General features: G+C 32.6%; 1 protein-coding gene across 4 annotated transcripts in view; it reads right to left on the minus strand.

Moving 5' to 3' along the window:
- The window catches only part of LOC124534110 (kinesin-like protein KIF21A), a 60356-nt gene that overhangs the window by 34080 nt on the left and 12445 nt on the right, over window positions 1–13831 (minus strand). For all 4 annotated transcript variants that reach the window (XR_006966721.1, XM_047109806.1, XM_047109798.1 and 1 more), the window contains exon 3: window positions 6713–6941. Coding sequence is in view for 3 of the 4 variants with exons in the window: in XM_047109806.1 (XP_046965762.1) it covers window positions 6713–6941 (229 nt within the window). In the remaining variant the exon portion in view is untranslated. The remainder of the gene's footprint in view (window positions 1–6712; window positions 6942–13831) is intronic.

The following is a 13831-nucleotide window of genomic DNA, read 5'->3' on the forward strand; positions in this document are numbered from 1 at the left end:
ACTGAAAGTTGTTGTCGTCGATGTTTATTTTAAATGTCTTAGTGAATGGTCGATTATTCTATCGGCCACCGAGCTTCGATCTACAAGAAAAATACACACGCACACACATACATATGTACCTATATAAATAAGAATTGCTCATTTTAAATAATAAAATGAATCTTATTATATAATACAATATATATTATAATAAAGCGTGAAGTTATTATTCATTTCTTTCCATACAGAATATACAGAATTCATTTTATGTGTAACTACTGAATCTCTTGCTAGCCGATAGAAGCTACTTTTGAAACCGGTGACAGCTTCACAATCAATTTAATCTTGTAGCCTGACATTCGTAACTATTTAAATAACTACTGGAAAAAGTATGTTTTATAAATTATAATTAAAAATAGAAGTAATAATTCGTTGCTAAGTTGTTAAACCGTGCCAAGATACTAGATAGAATATAATTATTTTGCACGTAGGATTGAGAAGGTAAAAAATATTACTAGCCCAGATTCTGAGTCAGATCGCTTATAAATTACGAGTTACATTTAAAAAAAATTCAAGGTTATTTCTCGTGACGTTTCCATCTATAATTACATTGGATTATCACGACGGAAGTTTGCGGGTTCAAGTCCGGGCGAGTACTCGACATCACATACTATAATTATATTCTGTCCATGTGTAAGTCGGATGAAAATGTACCATATACGTATTCACCGATCCGTCTTGGAACAACATAGTAAAGTCTTCTCGATAGGTCAGGAGAACTGAACAACATATAACGTCTGTTATAGTCCTTCTTTAATTAAGACGGTGAATGTTGTTATTATCTATTTCTTTTAATGCTAAGAAGAGCTGAGATGGCCCAGTGATTAGAACGCGTGCATCTTAACCGATGATTGCGGGTTCAAACGCAGACAAGCAACGCTATTTATAGATGTGCTTAATTTGTGTTTATAATTCATCTCGTGCTCGGCGGTGAAGGAAAACATCGTGAGGAAACCTGCATGTGTCTAATTTCATCGAAATTATGCCACACGTGCAATACACCAACCCGCATTGGAACAGTGTGGTGGAACATGTTCTAAACCCTCTCCTTAATGGAAGAAGAGGCCTTATATCAGCAGTGGGAAATTTACAAGCTGTTATTTTACTTTACTTTACTTTTAATGATAAGAGCATAAAATATCATGCCCCGTTTATTGCACATTGTACAAGGAAGGCAGCCGTTGACCTGTTTCTGTTGGACATAAGAATTTTTAATTGTACCTAAGCTCGTCGATTGCTAATCGTAGCGTGAAGACACTGGACACGCAATGTTTGGAGAAAATTGATGAACACTCACACTCACACACACATGTATAGTTGTTTTAGCAGAGGTATCCTACTGAATAGTAATACTGTAGTATTACAGCCGTCTTACATGTAAGATTAGTTTTATATCTTTAGCGATCTGTCTGAATATAAGGTATACTTATGTAAATATCGAATGCTTGTCGCTAGTGCTCTTTTTTTATTAAACTTTGTAAAATATATCTACTAATTAAAAATAATACAATATTTTAGCTACAAATTTGGAAGTAAGATAAATTCTGATTTATATTTTGTGACAAAGTGAACAAAGTAAGTCAAAGTTGGTTTTAATGAATGAGAGAATATTTATAGGAAGTAGCTATTATTTAAATATTATTAAAATAAAAGTTATTTTTGACACACGAAAAGCAGCGGGGCTTATTACGCCTCAAGAAACAGAGACTCTAAGCAGCACGTGAGCTTTGTGAGAAGCCGAGTGTACTCAGCAGAGCACCCTTCAGCTAAAATACACCGCGAGCCAAATAGGTCAGGAGGATTCCGAATGTCCAGGGTTGCTGGAACTGTAATTTTTGTAAGGTGGGCTGGTTAGAAGTGGAACGTGACTATTTTGTTTTCGGGCTTAAAGCCAAAGGATTTTAGCACGGTTAAAATGTTTCTTCGTTTTATTGTACGCAATCATGGAGTATAATTCTTCATTGCATTCTTTCACGTAAAAATAATTGTTCTTCTGGAAAAATACTAAAATACCCAAATATTATCTGTGGTACCTGGAATAAATTAACATATCCAAATGTATATTAATGCTATTGGTCTTAAATAGCATTTCTTGACTAGACGATTGAGTGATATACAAGTATGTACATATAGTCTTCTAAGTTGCTCTATCTACTAGATAGTCATCTGATTGCAAGTTTTAGAACGTATAGTGCAGGGGGTATCGTAGCGTTTCTGGAGCTGATAAAAAGTAAGTCTGTAATCAACTTCTGAAATCTCCTGAGCTCCGGCTTGAAATATCATTCCACTTTGGTTCATATATACATTTGTAGCAGGATTTCTTCCGACAAATATTTCCAAACTATCTTTTATATCACAGCTGATTTAAAAAAAACAAAACACAGTCGTGCCTAGCTGAATTGAAACCCACAAGCTTTATAGACACTATCTTCAGTCTTGATGGCGATAATGTGGCGCCTAATTGTAATTGATACCTTAATTATATCTGATAAGCAAACGAAGCGTCAATAGCTAAGTGATATTAGCCGAATAACTTCACGAGCGATTGCATTCATACATTCTGCATCTTTAAATGATTAATCAAAAAGGTATAGTTTTCGTTACAGTTGGTGCTTTTGTACTATCACAAAAAGCGGTCTTAAGCATTCTAGATTTAACTGGTGCAAACGAAACTATATGAAATAAACTATTCACGATTATATGAGTCAGACTATTCAAAATAACGGTAGGTGAATCTTGATCAAACCTTGCTATCTCAAGTAGGTTATTTTTATATCAGTGCCTACTGATCAGGAGTTTATTAAAGATAAAGTATGATTTTAGGGTTCCGTACATTTAGAAAAAGAAGCTAAGAGTTTTAGTCTTATATCTGTCGTTACCGTTAACATAGCAGTTAGTATAGATACTATACTAAATACAGCAACAATGCCGTCAAATTTCCAATATATTCCATGTTTTTCTTTTGGTTTTAACTAAATAAAAGGGTATGTTTTATTTTTATTTTTAACGGCACTTGTTGGTTTTCCGTATTGTACAAAACCACTCGACACTCGAAAGATTCGTGGTTGGAGTTTTTTTCTTCAATGAAATGAAACCGGTTTGTAAATGTTCTGCGTATAACATAACAAATATTTTTAACATGAATTTTTCGTAGTATATGATTAACATGATATGTGACTTTTGGTTTAAGAGTAAATTATCTTTATTTTTACGATAACCTTTAATAGAATAACCAATGTTATTATTACTTACAAAAAGTAATTGCGCTCTATTTAATTAACAGGAGAATAATAAGCAAAATATTATGTTAAGTTTGAAACTGCACAAGCACCACTGAACTATCACGTGGTTAATTATGACCTGCTTAAAAAAATCTATATTTGGTATCCGTATAATAATTTGGTGGAATAAGTTCCAATCCATAAGAGAAGATAAGTCCAAAAGCATCACTGGAAAACTTATGTGTTGGTACTTCACTTTTGTTTTTAATTCTTAAGAAAAATGTCTTAAAACATACTTTCGATGATGACCCTAAGAATGCTCACAACACATTTCAACAGACCAACATATGCGACATAGTTTTGCATCATTTAACTGCTAAAGTCTATATTGCAACGTGAACAGACCTACTATTCATAAATAGTTGCAATCTGTTATTCCTTCACACAATATGGTAACGTTAGTTATTACGTGAGATAAATAATCATTTAGAATTGTAAACAACATATTATTTAACATTTGAATAGAATTCAGTCGAGGAAATCTATGTATTGCGGACAAATATGGCGTTTGTTATATTCCGCATTCTACGACTCAGTGCGCTGATCCTTATTCGAGCTGACTTTAATCAGAAGCTCTTCTACTTGACTTGTGATAAGGGGCCGTAGGTATCGCGTTACTAAACTTAACCAGCCGTATTATTTCTCTATTATCTACAGATTCTAGCTGTGGTAGGGATTTGTGAATACCAATCTCGATGCTATTTATTCACTTCTATCCAGAAACATAAATTTGTCAGAGGATGTGTGCTTGGTAGCGTATTGACGGTGTAACGAATACTGTCTTACAGTGATCCTGTTCATGAACTAAGACGACTACTTACCATTTTATGCACAATTGCTCAATTACCTTCCAAATTAAATAATTTATTAACATAATAAAAAATGACGTCAGCGAAAATTTACCGAAAGAAATCAATTTCAAAGTTAGACTTACGTAAAAATCAGACTGTCTACAAAAAATAGTAAATCATATTTTTAGGTAGCGTTGAAAGTGAAGACTGTTTTCAGGTAATAGAAAGCGAAACAAATCATGAAATTTCTAACCGTAAAAACGAGATGTCTGCAATACTATAAAATAACTAATAATTTTTATAAATCAATTACATGTATATTTAAGTGAAAACTTCCTTGATTTATTTCCAAAGTAAATATCTTGAAATAATCGATAGCAAAAACGAATTACGCTAAAACCACATGACGGGGCAAACGTTGATAATAATATTAAGATATTTTAGTTGAGTTTCGTTTAGTGAAATACTTCGAATATTTTCTGAAACAGCTGACCCATTCCTTTCCCTTCTGAGTTCGTACTTGACCAGCTGTTGTGATCGTCCAAGCGGCACTAGTACGGCTTCACAATATCTAGCACCTTATATTTATTCATGAGACCAAGTAAATTTCCGTAAAGCATTCGATTCTGTACACTGTCATTTAAATTTGCAATACCAGGTATGAAAACAATTAATTATATGTAAGTTGTACTTTATTTGTTTTATATTTATACCGGAGTCACGACTTCTACAATAAGACTACAACGTCGGTTATTTATTACCTGAATATCATTCCAGCAGTAACTTTGAATGATTTTGGCAAACGTGTTAAGTTATTGAAATAATTCTGAGCCGTGACGTTCCAATTCGCCAATTCGAACACGGACATTTGAATTCATTGCGGGTTTAAACCGCGCTAAAAGTTATCGTGGTTATCTTCTGCTCAGTGATTAAACAACGTGAGGAAACCTGCATGTTTCAGACGCAATGCGCCATATATGTAATCTACATTGTAACAGTGCTGTGAAAGATCCAAGCCTTCTCAAATTGAGATGAAGTATTAGCCTAGCATTGGAACATTAATTGACTTAATTTGTCTTGATTTTTTACAAACCTGAGCTGGGAAAAAGGTGTGTTGTATTATTTATAAAATAATACCTAATATTACGAAAAAAAAAATCAAATTTGGAACAGATCAACCTCTCACGTTTCTTAAATATTCTGCTACTAAATGGTCAGTAATATATTTCACGCACAATTAGCTAGACACGTCATTAATGAATATCAGGAAGACTTGTAGAGCAACTAATAAGGGAAAATGTATTTATCATTTCACATTCCTGTCACCGTTTTGCACAGACAATAAATTTCAATTATAATACGATCAATTCGAGTCGTGAATAAATGTTTGTTAAATAGTGCACCAGCCTTCACGGTATTTTAGTATATCGGTTGTAACTTTATACTTTAGCCCTTTACAGTGCATTGCGAAACTTACTTATAACTTCTATTTACAAAGTAATACTATATTTGTATCGGTATTTAAGTTGGGCGCTCATTATTAATAATAATTAAAGTTTAATGATTCAGATTGCTTATAAAAAATATTTGCTAGCGTTCATTAAACCATGACCAGGGTTCTACAACCCCATATAGAATAATTGCAGGTGAAATACTGCATGGGTTTAATTACGGCGCCGGTCGCGTGTCGCAAACTGACAATACGACAGGCGGGGCTGTATTATAACGCATATGAAACTGATCAAAGTTGTCACTTTTACTTTTTTTTTTTTTGTTAAACTAGCGACTTGCCTCGGCTTCACACGTCTCAAACTGTAAGTGTTTCTCTACTATGTGCATATTCATATAAACCTCCTTCTTGAATCGATCTATCTATTAAAAAAACCCCCACAAAATCAGTTGTGTAATTTTAAAGATCTAAGCATATATACGGACAGATAGCGGTGAGTGACTTTGTTTTATACTATGTAATGATGATTTAGTTACAGTCTGTATATGTTGTAACACTAGGCAAAGATCTTTTCTCTTAAGATATGAAGATTTGGACTTTATTCCACCATTCTGCTACAATGCAGATTAGTTATTAAAATAATATAATAAAGAATAAAACTAGAATTTCATGCAGGTTTCCTGACGATGTTTTCTTTCGTCGAGATGATTATAGAGGCACGTGTGCCTCACGCGATTCTTTTTTTAAATTACAAAGTAGGCAATTCATCGCAATTCCGTATGGGTCGATCCAGTAAAAGGTCGTCAGTACAAAGATGATTTAAGACACAATTTACGCCTCCCACACCGCATTTGCGAGAGCATTGTGCCAATTTTTAACTATTCAACTTTAATTATGTAAGCATTCCTTGAAATTCGTGAATGACTGTTCATGAACATTGCCTTGCAAATAAAGTAACTATTTAAATCAAGTTAATACTCATAAAAACATATTTTGTTCATCTAATATATGCAGTAACAAAAAACAACTAAGTACCAAAAAAAGAAAATTAACATGAAAATATTATTAAAGGATATATAATTAAATATATAACTTAATTTTTGGCATAATAGGGAAGTAGAATAATAATATGAGGTATTTAGATAACTTACCTGTCCATAAGCAAGGACGGTTGCATTGTATCCGTCGAGAGCTGCCTCCACGAGTTTCCTGACGCAGGTGTCATACAGTTGCTGCTGGTCGGACGTGGGTTCGAAGGCGTAGTCGAAGGTGAACGCGCGCTCGGAGCCGAGCGCCACGCCGCCCTCGCCGGCGGAGCCACCCGCGCGTGCACAGACACCGCATCCATCGACCACTTCCGCTGGCGTTTGTGGACGGATTCTGGAATTATATATAACTTTCAATGAATTGTACTGAAGCTGCCTTATGTTACCATATTTTCAAGCTAACAAAACCACGTTCATCCCAATTGAATCGTTAGTATATACCGTTAGAAGTCAACAAAAGAAAAAAATAATATCAGTAGAATAGTTATATTTATGACTATGTAGTGTAAATCTTACGTCTAATTACTATGAAGGTTGAGTAAATATATAAACGACAAAATTATATCGTAAATCGATATACAGTCAAAGGTCGCTTGTTTAAGTTTAAGAGAACATATATTGATCGACAAAACACTATAAATAAATGAAAGGTAGATAGAGCGTTAAGGTTATTAAGGGCGTGACATTTATTCTTTAAACTTTTTAAAACCATTGCAGATATTTATCTTCAATACTGCAATAATTATTTTTAATAGTGTTATCATACATGATATTCAATTTTGTTTTTCATTTTTGCAGTTATACTCCTTTTGGTGCGTTTTTATAATCTGGTAAGAATGTTTTTTTTTTTTATAATGGTAACATTAGAACTACATTATGAAATTGCGAGTTAAATTTTGTTTTATTTTACAATTTTATTTTGTGGGTTAGTGTTCTATAACACTTGTGTAAACAGACGGAATTATATTTATAATTAAAATTTCATTATAAATGTACAGATTATTATTTTTTTATTTTAATTAAAAATTTACATGCAATTAAATACTATTTTTAAATACACCGCGGAAGTGGAACTCCTCAAGCGTAAGTATATCGTTTTTAAAAAAAATCGGATTCTGATTCGAAGTGCGATTTTTTTGTCTCAATAAATGTGTAAAAACTCATCTCTCACCCATGAAGGATAACGATATTAAAACCATACAAATAGCTACAATCATAAGACATTATAAATCAGCTTGATTAAAGAATATCCTTATCACGACAAGAGCCTTTATCCCTTAGTTTAACTACACTAAGTAGGTACTATTGTGATGTCTCGTTCTGTATTAGTTAAAAGAGATAAGCCTTCAAGATTAAAAGGATACACACGGAATGCAAATTACACTATGAAGTAGATGGTTACGAGTTCATAAAAGAGGACATCTGACGCAACTTATGTGATCCACAGATAGCATTAAAGTAACTTGATTACATATACTTCAATGTTGTGATACCAAGGGTTGGTCAATTGATAGAACATTTATAGTTGAAATATTTTTTTTTTATATTTCATATCAAACTATTAATAGAATATATTTTAGTTTATCTTAGAATTCAAAGCTTTAAGATATTCATCTCGCGCAACAGAAATACGCAATACTGAGAATTACAGTAAAACCTATCGGAAACGCAGAGCGCGTAGTAAATCATCGCCTGACATGCTATTATTTAACTTAAACCCTATAATTCAATCTATAATGCAGTCGGAAGCGCAATGCTCGCCGCGCAGTCTGGGAATAGCGAGGGATGCGTGTACGCATCTCGAATTCGTAAGGACGTATTCACAATCGCACAGCGGGATCTAATACTAATGAAATTAATCTTTCATAGCATCCTTTAAATCCCAAACAAATTGAAATTACTGTAGAATATTATAATTATTCAATATTGAAAGCTGTGTTATCACAGTGGTTTGACATCGAAAATCTTAAGCGGATGCTCGTGGGTACAACTCGAGGTAACCATCGCTGAATTAGCATGTACTTAATTTATGTTTGTAAGTTATTTTGTACTCGACGGTCAAGGAAAACATCGCGAGGAATCCAATGAAGCGGCACACCTTTGCACAAATAGTCTAGATTTATTGTCAAGGAATGAAATATTAGAAACATTATTATAATACATAAAGGTAACTTATTATGCGGCACCAAAATGAGCGTACACATCAAACATTTAATCTGTACGTACACAGAATTCGGAATAGATATTCACGTCTGTAACAGGCCCTTCCGAATTGAATCGAACGGATGCGAGACACATAAATGGTCACATGATGTGTTTGCTAACAAGTTCCCGAAATATATTCCAAACGCAGGGTGAATAACCTAACCTAATTACATTTTTATTTTTATTTTTCATCGAAAGTGAATAGTATTGAAAATGATATTTTTACACTGAGTTTACATTGAAAAAAGTAAAACTGCTATTCCTTATTTTAAAATAGCCACTCGTAAGCTTCTTACGGGTCGGATAAGGGTCGTCATATAATGTTTATATAATATATACATATATTTATTCTATTGGCTTAAATAACACATAGCTAGTAAAGCTTCTAGTCCGATCCCTAACATTTTTTTTCTTCGAGAATCCTCGTAATCCATGAGCAAATTTACACAATTTTACACCCCAACCTCCCTTATGTTTCATCCGACCATTAATAATATCCGTTCGACATTAATTGACTTAATAGTGGTCAGACAGATAGACAGACACGGCGATCGATTTTATTGTATATTATATACAATATGTAGTGATATCAACAAATCAAACTAATATATTTATTTTTGAAATTAATGTTTATTTTGTTTACTCATACTATATTTAATGAATAATAAATTTATCATGTATAATTTTCGATTCGATTTCAAAGAATATTCTTTGAAATCGTTGGGAGGATACTGATAATAGTTTATAATCTGTAATATATTTTAAATATTCCTTTATTATCGGCTGTTGACAGGAAGTTATCTATTGGACCCATTGAAGTGCGTTCATGCATCAATAGAGTTCGAACTCACTAAAACGACTGCGTAAATTCAAAAGCCAGCCATAAATAATTACGAATATTATAATTATGGGCATATTTCAAGAGTCGTGCGAGTTACTTGCAATGTTTATGTTTATATTTGCTTGTTTTCAGACGCAGCGGCTATTGACTGCATGTACGGCGGTTACACAATGGGGTAAGCGAACAATCGAAGACGGTCGCTGCACGCGATGCTCAGCTTGGATAAATATACGCCGTCGTTTAAAATAACACCTGAAGAACGATACTGAATACTAATTATAACTGTTTTATGTGATTAAGTTTATACTCTAACAGAAATTTACGTTTGAGAGTACTAGTGACCCGCTCCGGCTTCGCACGAGTGCAATGATATGACATCACAGTAGAAACTTCTAAAATTATCAGTGTTTCTTTAATAAATTTTCCATGTATTACATGTATAAACCTTCTTCTCGAATCACCCTATCCATTAAAAAAAAGTGCATCAAAATTCGTTGCGTAGTTTTAAAGATTTAAGCATACAATACATAGGGATATATGGACAGAGAAAACGACTTTGTTTGGTACTATGTATTGACCTAGTTTTTTATCATTTTTAACATAAATGAAGAAATAAAAGAAAAACAATGCTAGACTTAATATTAACTTACTCGTACATAGTGTTTTTTCTAACAGGCGCTACAACATTTTCTTTTCTACTTTTAACGTTTATCATGTACTAGGTATTTAAGTAAATAAAAAGGCTCTCCTGAAAATGTCACACAAACAAATTTAGATTCATAGTCGCCTTGTACGAAATGCTAGTTAACAAAGCATCGGGAAAATGATACAACATAGTTCACGTCTAAAACATTCACGCTAGTACATTTATTATTGTAATAAAAATGTAAATCAGGAACACAGAGGCAATTACCGGCCGTAACCAATTTTATTATGTATATTTTATTCGCACATCAAAAAATCATAGAAAAATGTTTTTTTTAAATAATTAATTTATTTTGGAATAATTTCGCTTTACTTTCGCTTATGTTTAATTAGCTTTCATTTTATTTAAGAAAGTAATCCAAACAATTCGAAATTTAAATCCAAAATTCTTTATACCAAAATAATTGTTAATAAGCATTTTATTAAACAAAGCAAGAAGTCAAAACGTCATGAAACGTACAGACAGACGCCATTGCCATCTTAAATTAAGAGCTGTGCTCTATATTTTCGTACATGATACCATTTTCATAATTAACCTCAACTTACAACTCTTCATTGGTTGACATATTTTAAAATGGAGCATAACTTTGCAAAGTGTAACAGAATGCCTTTGTTGAACCGGCTTATGCAGGAAAAGGAGCAAAAGGCAAAGTCATCATCATTAGCCGTTTGATTGCCTGAAATGTATAATGCGGGAAAATGTAATGAGATGGCAAAACTTAGGCAAATCAATCACCTCGCACGTTATCATGGAATTTACGGTATAATCACACAAATCCAGTTTTCACAATTACCAATTTTATATGTATGTATAAAAGGTTTTCAGTACTGGTTTTCTTATCTTTGTCTTATGTAAGGAAGTTGTAGTTTTAAAAATATTCGCTTTTACCCTTTGATATATGTCATGTCCAAAAGAAGGGTATAAATATTAGGAGTTGTGAATAATACAGTTCCTTAGCGCGTGTGTGTGTTCCAAGCCCTTGATATTTCAATCGCCATATATAAATTATCTACACTTTAAAATTCTGCACAGTCGATTCTATAAGACATTGAAGCCAAAATTCGTTTGGGTGGATCCAAATATATTGACAATATTTGCCAATCGAAAATATCTATTTGCCAAAAGGTTAAATGTGACCAAATATTTCGCAGGTACGTAATATCGGCCTTACATAATAATTTATTACCATTAACGACCATGTTAAGACTTATTATAAATGTTAGAACTGTTAAGGCTAAATGGAACTTGTGTGGGCGATATCTAAATATTTTGCTCTTCGCCCACAACGCTTTTGGACGTGGGCTTGTTACTACAGCCTCGTGCTCGCCTCTTACTGAGAATTGATATGAATGAATGGAGTGCAAATGTAGCAAGGTCTTAACGAATATAAATTGGTTTATTATGTTATTTATACGAGATTATTTTTTATAAATAATTTCAGAAATTCACTTTAATTTGCATTCACCGTTTAGCAGTATTTCATTAAGTAACCGTTATAATCAATTATTCGTATTAAATCACTAGGAACTAAATGTTTTTTTTCTAGGAATAATTAGAGTCTTTATGGCACTGTAATGTGTCATGTTTTTAAAAATTAAAAAAGTATGCATTGCGAAAGTCCTCCAGTTCTTGTATGCATCGTATAACATTTTAAATATATATCACGTACAAATAAGAGTATCAAAGATTTTTAAAATTAACATTGTCATTTTTAATATTAAAGTTATTAATCAAGACTCTCGTGAACAAGACATTCTTAGATAATGTCGAAATATCGAGCTCCACCGAATAAAAATAAAAAACATGGTAAATATCCCGACATTAATAACTTTGATAAGAGTATCAAAGTTATACTCTCTATCTTCATGTCATAAACTGTAAAAGAAATCAGAGTATAAAAAATTTTGTCAAACTCATTGTTTTGTAAATTATAAAAAGTTGTCTAAATCTATTACAAAAAGAAACTTTGCATAAGAAGGAAAAAATGTCGCAAGAAACCTTGATAAATGCGGCCTCTCGGCGTTGGTCGTTCGGATTTAATCGCGTGAAAATGAGTGGGTACTCCGGGGCTTTAAATGTTAGGTTTTTCCGACTAATAAACTTAACCGACGGCGCCGTATCAGGGTAACTCGTTCCAGGAATAAAGGGTTTGAATTAATTATTATTTAATTGTCGCAATATTGATACATATATATTGTAAGTAGATCATAAAGCATGCAATATTCAAAAGTTGGATAGAGAAACTGATTGCTATAAATACGATTGCATAAATTGCATTGACTGAAAACTAGAATCATGGAATTTGGGGAGAACATGCGGATAACAATTTCATAGGTATTTTCTCGAAATAACGATTCTTTTTTTAATTACTCAGCTAAATATTGCCAGTTAATAAAAGCCCGTTAAACTCTTAATGCGATTAAATAATTTAATCTATTTGTAAAGAAGCTGAATGATTCTTTAACCTTAATAAGCAGGTTTAACTTGCATAATCGTCCAAGAACCTTTACTATACCTACTTTAAGTCGGTTTGTTGCAATACATTTTCTACACAATTATAATGCCTTCGCAATATTGCTATGATAATTAGGAACTTATATTATTTTGATCAAACTAAAACTAAAGCCTACGCATACACTTTTTATTTTATTTTTATTAAATATACGTACCGTTTTATTCTCTATAATACCAGACATTTATTTTTTTCCGAAATTTTTTTATGGCATACACTACTTAGATAGATGAAATTTTTCCATGTAGGTATCGGAAGTGGCATTGAACCTGCGATAAACAGAGATGGCCATTGATAGTTATTTAATGGAGTAAACTATAAAGTCGCAGCATAATATTCCAGGAACAATTTGACTCTTGGTGCTTGTCCATAAAGATATTTCAGAGGTCAGAATTTAATCACCGTAAGAAATATTTTAAGCAGTTTAATCTAGATAAGTGTAATTAGTGACATTCTTACCTTGGATTCTCAACTCTGCACGATTAAACGCAACAAATTTTTATACAAATTTAAAAACCTACTGCGTACATTTTTCTGACATCCTGACATCGTAGCAACTTGCAGATCCCTGATCTTTGTCTCCGAATCTTATTGTTAGTTAAAACCTTTCTGACATTTTTTAGCATAATTTTGCGTTACTTTGTAATGACAGAGTATTACAGTCGTGTGTATGTGTGTGCGCGCGTATGTGTGTATGTGTTTATTTTTTATATCCATTATAATAAATCCTTAAATCTTATCTAAATTATTTAAAAGATGCTTGAAAATTATTATATCGAATGAGGAATGAAATATGACAAGTTAATCTCAACATAAATTCCTATAAATTTTATTCGTTGATGAGTAATTTTATTTATTTATGTACTTTACTGAAGGCGACTAGTATATAATCGATATGTTACATATAGAGTTTGTCCCTCAAATGCCATCAAATATTCAGACAAGGTTACGATATTGCTA

Source organism: Vanessa cardui, chromosome 1 (genome assembly GCF_905220365.1).
Source record: "Vanessa cardui chromosome 1, ilVanCard2.1, whole genome shotgun sequence".
NCBI classification, from domain to species: Eukaryota; Metazoa; Arthropoda; class Insecta; order Lepidoptera; family Nymphalidae; genus Vanessa; species Vanessa cardui.